This window comes from Harpia harpyja, chromosome Z (assembly GCF_026419915.1).
Source record: "Harpia harpyja isolate bHarHar1 chromosome Z, bHarHar1 primary haplotype, whole genome shotgun sequence".
NCBI classification, from domain to species: Eukaryota; Metazoa; Chordata; class Aves; order Accipitriformes; family Accipitridae; genus Harpia; species Harpia harpyja.
In genome coordinates this window covers 87,673,230-87,691,840 of record NC_068969.1, presented here as the reverse complement: position 1 = coordinate 87,691,840, position 18,611 = coordinate 87,673,230, and the positions used below count along the sequence as shown (strand labels likewise).

General features: G+C 40.0%; 1 protein-coding gene across 4 annotated transcripts in view; it reads left to right on the top strand.

Moving 5' to 3' along the window:
* DOCK8 (dedicator of cytokinesis 8) overlaps nt 1-18,611 on the top strand; it is a 95,697-nt gene that overhangs the window by 22,278 nt on the left and 54,808 nt on the right. For all 4 annotated transcript variants that reach the window (XM_052777831.1, XM_052777829.1, XM_052777828.1 and 1 more), the window contains 12 exons: nt 1,756-1,931; nt 3,134-3,205; nt 6,568-6,691; nt 6,911-7,123; nt 7,669-7,754; nt 8,320-8,386; nt 8,641-8,790; nt 9,422-9,502; nt 10,321-10,480; nt 11,093-11,232; nt 11,465-11,558; nt 12,722-12,884. In XM_052777831.1, the coding sequence (XP_052633791.1) occupies nt 1,804-1,931; nt 3,134-3,205; nt 6,568-6,691; nt 6,911-7,123; nt 7,669-7,754; nt 8,320-8,386; nt 8,641-8,790; nt 9,422-9,502; nt 10,321-10,480; nt 11,093-11,232; nt 11,465-11,558; nt 12,722-12,884 (1,478 nt within the window). In that variant the 5' untranslated portion in view covers nt 1,756-1,803. The remainder of the gene's footprint in view (nt 1-1,755; nt 1,932-3,133; nt 3,206-6,567; nt 6,692-6,910; nt 7,124-7,668; nt 7,755-8,319; nt 8,387-8,640; nt 8,791-9,421; nt 9,503-10,320; nt 10,481-11,092; nt 11,233-11,464; nt 11,559-12,721; nt 12,885-18,611) is intronic.

Genomic DNA, 18,611 nt, shown 5'->3' with positions numbered 1-18,611 from the left:
AGCCTTGCATGAGTAATAAATGTAACTCAGTAATAATGAGTGAGGACCTAATGATTTTGGCCCACAGATTGTATTTGTGGAGAACAACACTGGGGTGTAAGGAGGATAGCTCCAGAACACATTGGATGAGACAGTAGCCACAGTAACATTGAATATAAAGGCAGTGTTGATATTGGGGACATTGGGTGCCTTACTTTCCCCACACCCCATCAACAGCACCGTAGAGGTAGATTATCTGATCTATGTTCAGACTGTTTACTGCTGGCGGCTTCAGAAGGCAGTTGTGTGAAAGTATTTGGGCGAATCAGTGCAGTGCAATCCTGGCTCTTTACAGACAAGGATGATTTGATAGCTATTTTTTGCTAGAATTCTTCCTCCTAGTAAATAAGTTATTCCAGTGCCCTTCTTCTAATGCTCTTAACTATTTTTCTGGGCTCTTACTGCGCTGAGGTGTCCTCGGCCTTTCTGGAACCCACAGAATATAAACTGTAGGGTTTCTAAGGCTGTAGCTTTCAGAACTATTTGTTACTTGCCAAGCAAATTAACAATATGAGATGCTGGTCTCTTCAGCCAACTGGACAGATGTTTTACTTTCTAAACATATACAGGCAATTTTTATTGGCTACATAGCAAGTAAAATAATTTTCACTTTTATCTATACATAGAATAACATACAGTTTTAACATACAAAGTCACATTTGTAGGTACCATATCAAACAAGATTTTCTGGCTGTTTTTGAGACTAAACAGATAAAAAGACCCAGACGGCTTCATACCATGTATGAGTGGCAGAGCTTGTACTTGTTTAACTTTGTTCTCATCGGACATTCTCTGTAAGAATGGCTGATTAAATGTAATCAGATACAACTGCTCTCTATCAAGGTGCAATGCCATGTGCTGTAGAAATGGTGGATATCTAAGGTTTGTAATAATAATTTTAATAGTTCCATGTAATCTTGTGTGTAGTTACTGTACTAACCCTTGAAAAATCCATTAAAATTAGAACTTCAATAATATGCAAACCAGTAACATTCAGAAATGGAAAATAATAAGTTCTTCTGATTTTAGGTATATCTTGCCTTCAAATTTGTTTGGAATTGAAAGCACACAGCATTTCTAAGAGTGTCTTTCAGGCACAGCACCTCAAATGAGTGGCATCTTCGTGATGGCAGCCATGGTGCTTATAGTTGGTCCTTAGCTCAGTATAACCTCCAAGACTTACTGCCTTGGCCTTGTTATTGCTAGTGCCTTTCTTCACATGTGCCGTGGAGTCCATTGGCAGCTCCCTGCCAGCTGGCACTGCCTGCCACTATCATTTTGTTCACCTGCCCTTATCCTCTGTTGTTCCTGCTCACTACTGCCTTTTTCATAGCTTGGATTGGACAAGGGAGACTGAGTGCAATTCATGGGAATCCTGCAGAACACATCTTAGGGCATCCAGGACGCACCTCAGTCACCCCTCCTTCTACCAGCATCTAGAAAAGCTCAACAGAGAAAATAGGTGCAAATTTGGATTTAGGTGTAGTATCTTCTAAAACTTTTCTCCTTTGTTTCCTTTCTTTTTTCAGCTGAATGTTTTGTTAGCAACTTTTCCTTGCATTAAATGCAGTGGCTCTATATATAAGGTTAGAAGTCTGTTTCCAATGTTTAATAAATAATGGGACAATGACAAGACTTAAATAAATAAGCCTAAATTACACTATTAAGAAGAACCTTCTGTTGCTGAAATAAACACCTCTTTATTTCTTCCATTAGCCTGCCTTTTATGACGCAGTAGACCCAGTAGATTTTGAAGGCTTCCTAATGACGCGGTTGAACAACTTGGACTCAGAACTAGCACAAGAACTTGGTGACTTTCCTGAAGATGACTTGGACATTGTCTTTACACCCAAAGAGTGCAGGACTTTGCAACCTGCTATGCCAGAAGATGGGTAAGGAGACTTTCTCTCCCTCTGAAACGCTGCAAGTTTAAAATTAGTTTTGAAGATGTTGGTCCAGACACCTCACTCTGCCATCCGTCCAGCCATTATGCACTTGCTGAACTTTAAGCATTTGAACTTTGATTCTGTTAGGCCTGTTTGCACATTTAAAATTATGCAAGCACTTGCATGACTTCCTGGGCTAGCTGGTAGAAGCAGAAGTGAGGTAGATAGATGTAGACCAGGAAGAAAAGTAAAGAAAGGCAGGACAGTAGTAAGAAAAATAATTTTGTAGCTGTGATCCCAGAGGTGGAAGTTGATTCTGGTCATACAGTAAGCATAGGATTGGGGTTTTTTTCATTTTTTTCTTTTTTTTTTTTTTTCCCCCCACCTATGTGTTACGTGGCATTGATCAGATTACTCACCATCTCTTTCTCAGTACCTTTCTCGCTTAAATGGGGAGTTTAGTTCATACTTCACAAGGTTTGGGAAAAAAGTGTTAATTTCTAGTGTAGGAGCCACTTATGGTTTCAGGCTGACATTAATGAAATAATTCCACTGTGTTCAACAGCTTTTAAATTAAAATAGGTAGCATGTGTTGATGCTGGTGCTCAGCCATCCGGGAAATAGTTAAGCTGATTTGATAAACAGGCAAACTATGGGCAACTGAATTTTTCAGAATGAGAAAAAGGGATGCATTGGAGAGTTTTCTGATGTGGTTTAGGAGAGTCCTATGAATTGTATACAAAATACTCTTCAAGGATTATTTTGCTGTAGGTGGTACCTTCAAGCACTGAAAACATACAAGAGACTATGTATTTGCAAGAGTCCGGGAGCTGAGGCGTCTGGAAAAATATCTCTATATCTTAAGACTTGTTATCAAGTTTTGAAAATCACAAAGATGGGTACCTGGTATAATTTTTTGTATTTTGCTGTATTTTATAGCATCATCGGTCTTACATTCATGAAATGCATAGTGTGGCAAATGGATACCTCTGTTAATTTATAAACACAGTAACAAAAACCTGCATCAGGGAATTCATGCAGTACACAGAATTCTTTAAATCTCAAACAATAGTTTAACAGTAAAATAAATATACAGGAGAGGACTAATAGAGAGGCCTTTATCTGAACACCATGTTTAGATAAACTTCTTTGTCCTTAAGGTATGACCTAGGTACTAAAATATTTACAATACGTTGCTTTTTCCTCAGGGTCGAACTGGACTCACATGTCAGAGACTGTGTTCAGACGTATATCCGGGAATGGCTGATTGTAAATCGAAAGTAAGCTACATACAAGTAAATAAAATAGAAAATACCTTGCATCTTATTTGTCAGAGAGGACATGCGTGCTGTTATAAGTAATACTAAAGAATAATGATTTGAATCAGTGACTGAAGACAACAACTGACTTTTCAGTAGTATATATAACTATATTGGGTTTTTTGAGCTGGTGGGCTATAGCTAAATATTGTTGCATCTGCTTAATTATCAGGGACTCTGGGAATTAATTGGGAAGAAATTCACATCAACTGTAATGATGATTTATCTAAATCAGGAATACTTCTACTATTTGATCACACTAAAAAGAAAGATAACAGGGATAAAGATTACATTTGTATGCTCTTCATTTTCCCCTCCATGCCCTGAAAATTCAGTATGATCTGATTTCTCATGGTGTCTGAAAACAAAACAGAGTGCTAGTAGCAAAAAAACAATGATTATGGGCTTTCCCAGCAGTGATTGATTGTATTCATGGGATTATTAGCATAACATCCAACTTCACTATTTTACATCAGTAAGTGATTTCTGCCTTTGGGGTCAGTGTAATTCAACACACAGAAATGGACCTGTAGTCATTACAAGTGACTTAATTTCCTTTATTTTATTTTATTTTATTTTATCATTTTATTTCATTTTGTTTCATTTTGTTTCATTTTGTTTCATTTCATTTCATGTATTAAATGTGAAGGCAACTCTCAGTCAGTCCTTTCTGTGCGGGGGTGCCTGTCCCCAGACTCTCAGCAATGCGCTGTGCTAGTGGAGCTCGCCTCCTTCCCCATCACCCCCTCCTGTTCTTCAGAAAGAGGTTTCTGGAGCCCTGTTTTTCAGCAGCGCTTCCTGTTCATCCCCACCTGCTCTTGTGCCCTGTTCTTGAGAAGCAGTAGTACAGCCGATTGTAGAGTGCTGGCACATTTACTGCCATTTTGTTGTGCCCCTTTGCTCGCCCCTGCTACTTTCTGTTTTTCTGACCTGATGTACATCAGCAGTTAGTGTGTTATGGGTTGACTCCTGGTGATTGTAAAGGACTTGCATTGTTTAATTGTGCAGCTTGTGCAGGATGGAGCAGCCGCTGAGGGTTATTAAGAGACTTCCTCCAGGGGTGCTGATGAAATTGATTGAGTTCTCAGAACTGTTCCACAGTGAGTCACTAAAAATAAGCTAGCAAGTTTTGCACGCTCTCCTGTGCTCAGAGCACAGGCACTAGCTCTTTCACACAGTGTTGTTCTGAGCGCACTGTAAAGAGCGAGCGTGCAGCTTTGTCTGTGCACACGAGTAGAGAGTGAGCAGTAAAGTAGGTGAGGTGAAAAATAGAACATAGCTATTTTTGCACTTATGTGTGCTTGTAGAAAAGTGAATGGAGCAGTAGAAATACATGCGTGAAAAGATTTGTCATGTGTTTTACTATTTCATTCATTCAGGTAAGGCAAATTTGCATTCAAGAACTTTATTGAGCAGTTGAGTCTGTGGTAAACATGATGAAGGGCCCTGCCAGAGAGCTGAGCTTTGATGGCTGTGGCTAACAAAGCAAGCAAGTTATTAAAAATTGCAAAGAACAAGACAGTGTAAAATATGCTGCAGTGTCACATAAACCAGTGATAGATTGTTATTGGGAGTCTCACATTACACTTGGACACCATTCCCAAAACAGATATGGGAGGAAGACAAGACATCAAGAGAGAAGTGAGAAAAAATAGTTGTAGAAAGCTTTCCATTGTTTTGAGAAAGGCTGGAAAAACTGTAGTTGCCTACTTGGGAGACAAAGGACAGGTTGCCGGACATATGGTCTGGTGAGCTATGGATGAGAGGAGTGTGTAAGTGACTTTAATCCTTTCATGGACATGAAGGTTCAGAACAGGAGATTGAAGAGTCTTCAGTGGGTGGCATGAGCAGAGGTGATCCTCATGCCCCAGGGCAGAGAGGTATGTGACAGAGGGGCTGGACACAGCTGAGGGGTCCATGTGTTTTTGCCAGAAGCTGAATGGGATGCTTGGTCCTGTGCCTGTCAGTTTCTCCTTTCAGTTGTCCTTTGCTCCTTTTTCTTGTCCCATTTTCTTAATTCAGTCTGTGGCCATTAAATTGACATGTGCACTAAAAGCAGGGTTTGCCAGAGTTTTAATTGATACCGTGCTTTTCAAAATAAAGAAACAATATAAATAAATTTTCCAGGAATACCTTAAGGGAAAGGCATCTCTAGTGTATCTTGTACACCACAGGGCAAGTATGATCTCAGGTACATAAATCTCTCCATTAATCATTTGTTTGCCACCAAAGGTACTGAAAAAATTATCAACAAAACCTCTTTTGGATGCTGAAATGTCTTAAAGTAAACTCATGCAGAATTTCTGTCTTTCATATTCTGGATGATTAAGGCAGTTCCAAAACAAGGTCACATCCAAGGAGAGCTGGGATTGTCTCTTTTATGACTTCAGTTTTCATTTGCAGTGAACTGGTAAATGATTAAAATGCAAACAATTAAAATTAGAACACATCAGAGCATATAATTCAGTTACTCCCAAAATGTAATAAAAAGATGTCTCCCTGATCAATAATTGCTTATCGTGGCACCTTTATGAAAGTACTCAGAGGTCTAGACATTGCTTTGGGAGTGTTACGGAAGGGAAAATGAACGAAGAAGGATACTGTAACTAAGGAGGCTGATTGCAAAAAGACCATCACAGGATTTTACAAATTGCATACTAAAGTGGAAGAAAAAGAGCTCTTGATGCATCTGGTATCTTTTTCAAGGTACCTGCCGGTTTTTTTCATCTGCCACAAAAATGTAACTTGAAATTGGTACCTCACTGCAAAATCTTGGGAAGTTGCCAGCAGAGAGGGTTACATTGTGCCATCGCAATAGTCCTCTTCAAAAACAGGCACTGTTTGAAAGGTGTAGATCATTGTTTGTCATTAACTTGGGATACCAGCTAGGTCCAGGAGAAGAGCAGTAAGCTCCTTGATATATAATTGCAGGAGCAAAGAGCCAGCCAAGAGATAAGCGATCCGGATCCATGTTCTTAAAGTGACTGAAATAGTTGCTGTGTCTGAGGAGGAGCTCAGAGCTGAATTTGTACCTAGGTCAGGTTTTGCTGCTATCTCAGGCTCACAGTCTGTGCAAAAGTGATCTGAATGAATTTTCTTCCTTTTAAAACCATTCTTAATATACATGATAGAGCTGCAGTGGTGTGATAAAACAATTAAATGTTGTGAAATGCCACTTTTTTTCATAAAAGCTGTCCTATGCTGCTCCTTTGCCCAATAATGTTTCAAGTTGCTTAATATTTTTTTAAATTTGTCTTTTCTGTTTTATTTTCCCTTAACTCCTCCTCATGCTGTTGCAATTTGCTCGGGCTTCTCTGTGAAAGGAACCAAGGGAATTCAGATACTTGTAGCCTGAAAAACAAGGGATCCCGAAAAGATTTTCACAAGACGCTTCAAAAACAAACATTTGAATCGGAAACACTGGATTCCGGTGATACAAACTTCCAGGTACATTTTCTTCACTTTGGGAAAAGCAATCAAATATAGCAGCTTTCCTCAAAGGCAGCATCCTAGGATCTCTGTAATGGCGTCAAGCGGAGAGCCGTGCTTGCCATTAGGCCTCATGGCAGAGGTGGCCTTAAGGCCCGCTCTGCCAGACAAGCAAGAGATGTTTCATGATGCCCCGGTGTCCAAGCCACAGCTCGCCATTTTGTTGTTTTCCAACAGGCGGGGCCCCGACCTGTCCCCGTGCTCCCCGAGGAGGCCTCGAGGACGACCCTCACCTCCTCCGACTTCGACCTGCGCAGCCTGCAGCCGGACCCCCGCCTGGAAAACCTGCTGCGGCAGGTCAGCGCCGAGGAGTTCGAGAGGCAGAACGAAGAGGCACGGCGCACCAACCGGCATGCTGAGCTCCTCGCCCTCTACCCCTCCGTGGATGAGGTGAGCTCGGAGGCTGACTGGCCTGCAAGCCTTCCTGAGCTGGCTGTCCCGGCATGTTTAAGGCGGTTAAAGCTGCACCCCAGTCAAAAACCAGGGTTTGTGGCCTGGATATGTGTCTCCCTTGGATAATAACACGGTGAAGGCATGTCACTGTGGGCTCCTGTCAGCTATCTGGAATGCGCATTCAGGGGGCTGTACTGGGACTCGTCGTGGTGCCTGGGGCTCCGTTATACCCCTCTCAGTGTGGGTCAAGCCACGTGCTGGTGATGCGGTTGTGTCAGGGTGTTAGCCTTCACTGTAACGCTTGCTTGGGGGCCACAAGTGTAAATATGCAGTGTAAAATGCCAGGTGGGGGTCAGAGGCGTAAATATTCAGAAATATAAATCAATTTTCTTTCATCTCTGAAGAGACGGAATGCCTGCTGAGTGGGGGAAGGTGCTAGTCTGTAGCAGTGGCCCAGTTAACATCACATAAAGGTCTTATGCATGTATGCAAATTTACAGTTGTTTTAATTGAGTAAGATTACAATATCTGTTTAATGATAGGAGGATGCAGTGGAGATACGGCCGGTGCCGGATCGCCCAAATGAACATCTGGGCAACAGGATTTTGGTGAAGCTGCAGACTCTGAAGTAAGTATCCTTCACAGGCCTCACTCACCATTTCTCAGTTCATACCAGTGTACTGCTGCTGATCCTGCTACACCACTACAGGTGTCCTGTTCAGCAAGTGTTTACATGCGTGCTTGTTCTTTTGTAGTGTAGCAGAGGACTATTTCTATCCATCATTACAGAAGTCTCTAACTTGATAGGTTGAAAAGGAGTTGGGAATGAGCCCAAATTATGTATTTCCAGCAAACTAGATTAGTCTCTGTACACGCTACAGGACTTGACAAACAGAAAAAAAATTCAAGAAAGGTATGATCGTTTTTAACTGATATCTGAGACCACCTTTCTGACAAATTCAGAAAATGCATTGCATGCAGTTTACTTCCCTTCTTTTCCTCTTGAAATCATCTAATAAAAGGCACTAATAAAAAAATCCTCCAGACTTTGAGAGAGCTGAGGTGTGGAACCAAATATTTCTCCTTATTTTCTAATGGAAGTGCCAGTAGAAATACAGCCCTTTCGGTTTTTTATTATACAGAGTCATAAGAGTGTAGTATTAATCAGTGTCCTGTGTGTCTTTCCTTAACAGGTTTGATATAGAGATTGAACCTTTGTTTGCATGCATAGCTCTCTATGATATAAAAGAAAGAAAAAAGGTAAGTGTGCAAACAGTATTTTTGTTCAGCTGGCTTGGGTTTTTATCTCTGGAGTAATAAGTTAGGAAAACTTACAAAAAACGTGCAACTTTTTTTCACACATGCAGTCTCATCCAGGATTCTTTTTATTCAGTCAAAGTCACATGCCTGCAATTGTTTATTTTGTAGTTCTAGTTACTACTTTTGACTTACTTTAAAATAAAGTTTGATGCATTTTTGTGTTGTAATACATTTTAATTCCTTTTCTTTTCAAGATCTCAGAAAATTTTCATTGTGACCTCAACCCTGATACATTAAGAGGATTCTTGCGTTCTCATACACCCTCCATTGACTTGTCTACTCAGGCAAGATCGGCAGTATTTTCTGTCACTTATCCCTCGTCAGATATATACCTAGTAATAAAGGTATGTTACAGTGCTACTTAAACGCTGTTCTTCCTGTTCCCAGCTGTGCCTGTTGTCTGAGTTCATGGAGCTGACAAACATGAGTTTCCTGTAGCTGAGATGAATTCTTACAGTTTTTAATAGTACATGTGCTGGTGTCCACTGGTATATCTCACTCGCAAGCTAAGAAGTTCTATTGATACCGTGTTCTAGTTCTACTAAGTATTTAGAATTTCCTATCTCTGCCTAAGGGAAATTTAAAGTAAAGTGAAATAGGCCATTTTTTAAAATTTTAATTACATTCTGTGGAGGTTTTTTGGGTTTGGTTTAGTGTACTTTGCATAATTTTGTTTATTTAATTCTAACACTGAGTTAGCCTGAACCACTTCATTTGGAATGTGTTAATTTTCCTGATTTCAGTGAAAATGCAGTAGTACCTGATTCACAGTGTTGTGACATATGTATTTTCTGCTTTGTAACAAACCAGATGGAAAACTAGGAGAAGGTTTAGTATCAGTTACTCCATAAAGACATTTTTAAGAATTCTATATTGCAGATTTAGGCAGGCTCTTTCATATTGCTAGAGAAGCAACATGTTACTGTTTGGGTGATTTTTTTTTTTTTCAGTGTCTTATTTTACTGCTTTTTGTAGATAGAAAAAGTGCTTCAGCAAGGAGAAATCGGAGACTGTGCAGAGCCCTACATGGTTCTTAAAGAAAGCGAGGCTGGCAAGGTAAGTAAATAACTATAAAGAGTGTTTAGATCAAAATATGCATGCACAAGAGAAAAACAGAGAAAGAGCAGACCCTTTGGAATAGGACAGAATCCCAAGAACACTGGGGAGGAAGCCAGTTGGTGCATCCGTGGTGCAAGCAGTCTGGTGTCTGTGGCCAACAGGAAGAAGTCGTGAGAAGGCAAGGTGCACTTTCATTGGTGACGCTTTTGGAAATCAATACTGACAAAGTCTTCAGTCATGAAGCAGACAGGGGTGAGCAAAGGAGATGGCAATGCAGTGTGGAGTTAGCAGAAATACTTGTACCTCAGAGACGTGTTATTGATTTGGATGGGCAAACAACCTGTTGTAGCATGTACGTGGCCAGCTCAGTGCTGTCATCCACAGATAACATGAGCTCTGTTCAAGGAATTCAGAGTCATTTACCCCCTTGGAGCAGACTTAACAATGTTTGCTGGACTTTCACACTTCTCTTACTTTTAGGATACTGCTTTCAGCAGAACACTGTTTCTGTATCTGATGAAGGAAGTAGAAGCTGCTAACATTTCATGGTGATTGTTCATGCTGGGCTTGAGGGCCACTGCAAAAAGATCTGCGTTCTCCTTTTCTATAATGAAAATGAACTAATTGAAAAGAACTGAGAAGTGAATGTACAAATCAAAACAGCTATGACCCTGACAGTAATGTAGCAAGAAAACCCGAGAGATAAGAATGCAAATTATTTACTGAAATGTAAATATCTAATTTCCATTTTTTATCTATAGTAGCATTAAAATAACGTACTGCTTTTTAAACAGTCTTTATTTTCTTTGTCTTAGACAAAAGAGAAGATTGAAAAACTGAAAGCCCAAGCTGAATCCTTTTGTCAGCGGCTGGGGAAATACAGAATGCCGTTTGCCTGGATTCCCATAGGCCTAGCTAATTTCTTCAACCTTTCAACACTTGAACGAGAAATACCTGAGGCTGAAGGTTTAAATGGTAGTTGTCTAACTTTTCTAACTAATGTAAAGTGACTTTTCAGTAGGACCGTGCATAGGAAAGAATGTCATTTACTCTGGCATCAAGAGTGAACAACAGATTCAAAGTCACGTCTTCTCAGCCTTCCTTTTCAGTGCCAAAAACACAGCTTAATATCCTCACTGTTTCCTCTCTGCATATTTATTTTTATGTATGCTAAATATTATTCTGTGTTTTAGGCCTAATTTTCATTGAACACTGGCTTTGTAGAAGTAAAAACTCCCTTTGCCATATGGAGTTCATTTGCAATACAGGGCAATCAAAATACCTATCATCTTAGTTTCTAGAGTACACAGGATCATTGGTCAACAGCATTGACCAATGTGCTTTATAACCCATGAACTAAAAATTTGAATGAACTTCTGCTCTGCAGCAGAAATAATGTCACTTCACTAGGTGTGTTCAGGCATTCCACTGTTTCACATAATCTGAAATAAAAGTAGTGGAGTGTTTTAGGTACTCTCTCTGTCCTCTGATGTTGCTGGGAAGTTGTGGATTTCTAGTGTATTCTGATAGTCCTTGTACTGAAGCAACACAAAGCAAGTTGATGTTTCATTTAATTTCCCTTTGAAGGGAAAGGGTCCACTAGTGACAAGAGGGCAACACTGCTACAGGCAAGAAGACTTTCTGAGAGAAGTCTCAGCTCAGAAGACAGCTATCCAGTATCAAACTTCAAAAGAATCTCTCTGACCCTCAACACCTTCTTTAAACAGGTACTGGATACTCTTTATTTCTAATTGCCTAAGACATTTTTCATCTATGTAATGTGAACTGTGTTGGGGAAGGTTACTAGTGATGTTCTTGTGGGGACAAAGGATAACTGCTGTCAGGTAGGTAGTAACCCACTTGCTTTGCATGCCTCAAGGACATGGTTCACTCAGAAGCTTTTCTTGGTGTTATGGAGTATTGTTATGAAGGTACTGATTTTTGTCTTTCTCCTGGTAGGAAGGAGACAGGCTCAGTGACGAAGATCTGTTCAAATTTTTAGCTGATTTCAAAAGATCGTCTTCCTTGCAGAGAAGAATTAAGACTTTACCAGGTATGTAATTAATTTTGGATGGAAAAGGATATATGTACTTTTCTCCTCTGGATTGTCCAGTAAATTCCAACCCCAAAATAGAATTACCTTGGGTTTTAAGTCTATAGTATGTCCTGTTGTGGAACTTCCTGGGTTCCCAGTGTCTACCTGAGCACAGATGCTTTTGAGGGTTTTTTTTCTGTATGAGTGAGTATGGAGATCTATATTTAACTTGATATTTTAAAATTATTTGCTTTCCTCCATAATTTACAGTGTATCTACTGGATGTCTTTTGTTCTTATTCAAACTGTTTGAAGACAGTGCTTTAAAGCAACTTTGTAAGTTCCTTGCTGCTTCCCTGCAATGTTTTTAAATGGATCATATTTTACAGAGGGCAATTAAAATTTGCACACATTTCATCTTATTTGGGTATTTGGGTCAGTGCTAGTTAACAAAGTAGAGAAGCAGAGATAGTGTTTAGCTACTGTCAAAAACCTGACCAGCTTATTTTTTCTTGTTACATGAATTACAGCTCAAGCTCTTCTGGGTTGTAGAGGAACTTTAAAAAACATGAACCCAGTGCAAAGCTGTTTTGCCTTTTTAGCTGATTGCCAGAAATGACAAGTTTGAGTTCCCCAAATGGTTTTCACTTATCAAAAGAGAATTTAAATTGAAAGTCTAGTTATACTTGGGTAAATGTTATCAGTATTAACTGTTTAACTGCTCACCACAGCAAGCCTGGGTTTCCTGGTGGGTGGTGTCTACTTTGACAGAGATTAATCAGAGCAGAATCTGAGGCGGGAGGGGAAGACAGAACTGTATTAGACAGCAGCTCTTTTAACTTTTATTTGTCTCCCAGACAAATTTTATATTATTTGTGTGTGAAAAATACTAGAACATCAACCCAGCATATAGTATTCCTTCCTTCTGTCCTGTTTCTTTGAAATTGTACAGGGTAGGCATAAACAGCTATATATTGGCCTGATGTGTAGGGATGTGTGTAGGTTACTTCCTGTGTATTTTTATACACCTGTGTTTTCATTCTCATGCAGCCTTCAAGCTGAAGATCTAGTTCTTAATTTTGCACTGCTGCTATGTAATCTCACGTATTGTTTTCATTTTTGTTTTATTATACTTTGGCTGTTTTTTATATTTTTGCTGAGATTTTTTAATTTTTTCTAAAGGAACACTTAAACTGGAGATTTCCCCAGCTCCAGAAAACCTTGGTTATTGTCTGACACCAGAATTACTACCAGTGAAGCCATTTCCAGAAAACCGTAATCGTCCTCACAAAGAGATTTTGGAATTCCCAATTAGAGAAGTGTATGTTCCCCATACCATTTATAGGTAAGAAATAACATATATTTTTTAATTTTTTAAGATCCGTTTTCAAAAATAATTGTGATTTAGATTTTATTGTTTCAGAAATAGAAACTAAAAATATTTTGAAAAAATGTTAAAGGCTATGTGTTAGGCTGATGATTTAATCTTACTAGCCATTACAAGATGAAACACCTGAAGGATGTTCTATAGTGTATTTACTAATCTAATTAAGTTGTCCTTTGAAAATTTTTCTAAAACGTCCAAAAAACCCCCTAAAAGCTCTCATTGACTTGGCATATATATATATCTTCCCCCTTCTGTTTTTTTTTGCCGGTAGATCTTATTATCATTTTTAACAGTTTTGGTAAATGTTCATGCTGGGTGATTTCTACTGTTAATTTGAGTCATCTGAACATCTGAGCAAGTAATGTGTTGCCTTATGTCCTTTTTCACCATGAACAAGGACTCTAGGCTATGTCATTCTTAAGTCTGTTCTATTCTGGTTGTTTCAAGGACACCACAGTATTCAGTAGCAAGCAACTGAGCAATTCTCGTAATTTCTTAGTGGTCTGGCACATCTGAGTCTCCAAGAAGAAATGAATATCAAAAGAATGCGCTTCAACATGTTTGTGCAGCATGGTAGTGCTAGTGAGCAGTGATATCAGTAATAGCTAACTAGCAATAATTCAAAAAGAGTGTATCACAGTATTATAGATACAGAAATACTAGCTTTCATGTGACCATTGTGTTAGTGGAGGCATGAAAGTGAAGCATAATACTTCTTACAACAGTAGTTGACACTATTCTAAGGGACTTTTCTGATCCCTAAAACAGTAGCTAGGTACTGAATTGCATTAGTGGCAAAGATGTGACTATCAGTAAGGAATCACAGAATGCAGAAGCTGAATAAAGGGGTATAAATCTTATTCACTTCTTGCAGCAGAGATTAGCAAAGAGCCAGCTCTCCCACCCGCTCACCTGACTCCACCCAGGAGGTGAGAAGGAAAGGGCAAGACTTGTGGTTCGTACAACTCAGAACTACAAGGCTGGGGAGGGGCTCCACACCTTCATGGGAAAGTGGAGAGCCACTGGGGCTGTTGGTGACACGTGAATTTGGGTCTCAGCTTTTAGGGATAGCAAAAAGAGGAAGTGGCATCCTACCTTACAATAATAACTTGCAATGTGGTGTCAGCAGGGAAATGAGTAAGTAAGCCAGTTTGGATAGAGCCTCATTATAAGTTTTGGAGGAGTTATTCCTGGGCTGTGCCATGAATCTGTGATATTAAAACTTTTGAGGGCAGTTTCTTTGCACTCTCAGCACCAGAATGCTAAAATGCAGTGTTATGGCACTTTGTCTTCTTTGTGTATCAAAGATAGAAGTGAATGACTTCCCCACCCCCAAGTTTTTAGGGGTTTTATGCAGGCATTTCTATAGGGGAAGTAGTTTTTACACAGTTGAAAGTACAAATGTAAATGAACTTGAGTAATGATACCTTTTCTTTTTAAATGAAGAACTAAGAATTTTAACTTTCCTGTTCATTTTCTGGCCCCAGTAAGGAGTAGCATGTGTCAACTCCAGTGTGCAGCCTCATAGTGTCTAAAGGTCTGCTTTTGAAAATGAAAAGCATTAGCAACTGCTGTGTTGCTGAGCTAGAGATAGAGTTGAGTCTGCACAGAATATTCTCTCTTTAGTTCTCACCAAGGTAAACTTCTGCAGCCAGACATCATGAATATCAAAGCCACCACGCTGAAAATTAATTTGTGCATCTCCTGAAGCAAGTTTGGGTGTCTCCACACTATCCTTCAGTTGCTAGGGTGTCTCTGTTGAATACATACACCCACATTAGAAGAAACGCTTGCTATAAGTCAACAGTTACACTCCTTGAGCGGGAGTTAACACCCAGCATGCTTAAGCTCTTCAGGCTTTTTAGGCTCTGTTTTGATTTTCACCTTAAGTAAAAATCATGGTAACAAAACAAAGCAGGATCTCTCCAGCCTAATTGGTAATAATGAAGAGAATATCTATAAAGAATAGCTGCCTTCATTAATCTTTACCTTAATTAGTGAATCAATGGTGATGACACCACTGACGTGCCGTAAGTGGCGTTATGCTGTAAACTGGAAACTCTATCAGTTAATACCCAAATAAAACCCTAAAGACAGTTAGTTAGATACACTGGGGAAATGGTGGAAAAAATGCAGAAATGCTAGGTCATGTTTCGACTGCCTTGTGACAACAAACATGTTTGGAGCAAGAAAGGAGAGTTGCTAACTGAAACTGTTTATGAACTCCAGCAATAGCTCCCCAGAAACTCGGACAAGACAGCTTTGCAAACATGAAACAACAGAGTCTGGAACTTGGGGGCGTCCAGGAAATAACACTTGTGTTTGCGCAGTGCCATTGAAAGCACTTCCTTTTCCCACAAGCCAGAATTGCCTAACCACATCTGAGACACTTCTGCCACATAATCATGTCAGTGCTCTGTTTGGTGAGCAGAAGCATAGTTAAGGAATGTAGGCCAATGTATTTAGAATCAGAATCATAAAATCGTTTAGGTTAGAAAAGACCTTTAACATCATTGAGCCCAACCATGAACCTAGCACTGCCAAGTCCACCACTAAACCATGTTCCTAAGCTCAACGTCTACACATTTTTTAAATACCTCCAGGGATGGTGACTCAACCACTTCCCTGGGCAGCCTGTTCCAATGCTTGATAACCCTTTTGGTAAAAAAAATTTTCCTAATATCCAATCTAAACCTCCCCTGGTGCACCTTCAGGCTGTTTCCTCTTGTCTTGTTACTTGGGAGAAGAGACCAACACCCACCACGCTACAACCTCCTTTCAGGTGGTTGTAGAGAGCGATAAGGTCTCCCCTGAGTCTCCTTTTCTCCAGGCTAAACAACCCCCATTCCCTCAGCCGCTCCTCATGTAAGACTTGTGCTCTAGACCCTTCACCAGCTTTGTTGCCCTTCTCTGGACACGCTCCAGCACCTCAATGTCTTTCCTGTAGCGAGGGGCCCAAAACTGAACACAGCATTCAAGGTGTGGCCTCACCAGTGCTGAGTACAGGGGAACTATCACTTCCCTAGTCCTGTGTGCTGGCCACACTATTTCTGATACAGGCCAGGATGCTGTTGACCTTCTTGGCCACCTGGGCACACTGCTGGCTCCTATTCAGCTGGCTGTCGACCAACATCCCCAGGTCCTTTTCCACCAGGCAGCTTTCCAGCCACTCTTCCCCAAGCCTGTAGCATTGCATGGGGTTGTTGTGACCCAAGTGCAAGATGCGGCCCTTGGCCTTGTTGAACCTCATACAATTGGCCTTGGCCCATCGATCCAGCCTGTCCAGATCCCTCTGTAGAGCCTTCCTACCCTTTGCTTAATTTAACCATCATGCAATTTTTCTTGCTTAGTTCTCTGTATGGTGAATACTGTTTTGGGCCGGAGATGAAACTAACCTATGCAAAGTAACTCTGAATTTGAACAGAGCCAGATACCAAGTGTTTCATGCTATTTTATTCCTTTTCTTCTAACTTCCACTGAAAAGTGGAACCATCCAGTCTTAATTATGCAATGTGCTGGCATTTATCACAGCTGAGTGTCATGGCCTTCTAGTGTGTTACAGGTGATTTAATGTTTCCTAATTTTTGATTGTAAGTCTGCAAACCATTTCTTTTTACCAGTGCTATAGATTTAGATATTAAAAGAATGAAAAATGGATAAAATAATTACCTGTTTTCTATTAACAGTACCATGAATGTAGGAGAGGTAGAGAAGTACTTGAATAACAAATAAATAGAAACATAAAAATACAGGCTGGTAAACTCTTACTGGCCTAGTAGTACCTCTACACATGTCCAAATACTTATGAAACATCTAGCTTCAGTTCTTCTCCTGAATGTTTAAAAGAAATATACAGATTTTGTTTACTTGTTTGGGTTTTTTTTTCAATGTAAGATATTTCAGAGGAAAAAATTTTGTTTTAAATAATAGCTTTTTCCTTTGTGATAGGAGCAGCAGAGTCTTCTGTTACAGTCTTTGAACTTAACTCTTGCTAGTTTTTATACTGGCATAATGCCATTATTTTAAATTATGCTATTTCTGATTTATGCCATAGAGATCAGCCAGCCCACTTTCTTTGTGCACTGTGAAATTGAGCACTTCTTTTTGTTGTGTACCTACATTTCTTTAATAAAAATAGTTCCCTGAAAATGTCAAAACATTCCAAGATTTATTTCTTTCAATACCTTTCTATTTTTAATAGGAAAAATCATATAATTTAAGGTTTGTTTATCATTTTAATAGAAATTAAAATGATGCTGCTTACTGCTACTGTGAAATGTTGGTGCTGAGGAAGAGGGATTTGTCCCATTGCTCAGGGTGATGCCTTTTAACCAGGCACAGAAAGTCCTGTCTTAGGGGAAGTGCCTAACACTTAGGGGATTTTTGGAGGGGGGGGGGGGGGGGGCGGTGGAAACTTTCCTTTGCTGTTTTGCTTCATTTACTTGCAAATGACTTGGCACTGTGCTCAGACTTGCTTTAGTCTGAGTATGAGCTGGAGGCCTTCTGCTTTGGTGGTAATCATTCTGTCGTCCGAAAAGTGGATTCATTTCCTTGTGTGCAGCGAGCCAATAATCACACACTCAGGAGACACGTTATTTATTTCATATTTGCACAAAGATGGGTGCTAGGTGGTAATTCCACAAAGCTAGCACACCACACCAAAGGAAAACAATGTATTCATTCTGTTACATGATCAGTAAAAACCTGCCTAAATTTACATTCATTGGTTAGTAGTCACCATCTCATCTACTATTGGCTAGTTATATTTAAATTAGCCTCACTTGCTATGTAAATTAGCATGCATGCTCCTTGCAGGTGTGTGGGGGGGCAAGTTCTTCCAGCCTGGAATTGAGTTGGAGGTCATGATCTACCCCTGCCACCATTACCTTTCCCTCAGTTCATGCTGCTTTGTCAATCATCCGGCTTTCGGCACTTTCTGGAGCAGAATATTTCTTTTTATCAGTCACATCCTACATTTCTTAGGTCCAGTTATCCTTGATGTTTCTTTTCTCTCTGATGGACCTTGAGTATTCTTGCCAAGCTGGCAATGCACACAAAGTATCCTCAAAACATAAAGGCCTAATTCTTCCAGGGTGTCATTACTCTATGAATGCCAACTGTGTGCCTTTCTGATTACAGCCTTACTTGTTAATTTGATACATACAAAATACATCTTGCACAAAATAGTCAGACTATTCTAAATCTCTGAGTTATTCTTCAATGATTCTACCCCATCCTTTACTAGTTTTGAGTGAGCAAAGGCTATTGGTGTATAATGGTCTGTTATTCCTGTTACTGCCGTCACAGCATTATCTACTCCTTTCTGCCTCTTTGCCCGTGGGATCTGGAGAGAGCACATAGCCCTGTGCATTTTCTACAGGGCCATTGCTCTAGTTTTGTGCTGGTCGGAGATGCTAGCACTTCTAACTTCTTTTTCAGTGTAAACAAAGTGGAGATTAGGATTGCACTGTTGTACACAGGTGAAGGAAACAGCTTAAACTAGCTGCTGCAGTTTCAGAGAGAGATGTGAGTGTGTCCTGATTTATTCTGCTCCTCAGTACACATGATTTCATCCCAACACAAATAGCTGCCTGCTCTTTTCCAAGCTCCGTAATCTCTCCTGGGCATCTACTATACTATCTCAGCAGTAAGAGGTTTCATGGAAGGTTTCCTAATTTTTCTTTG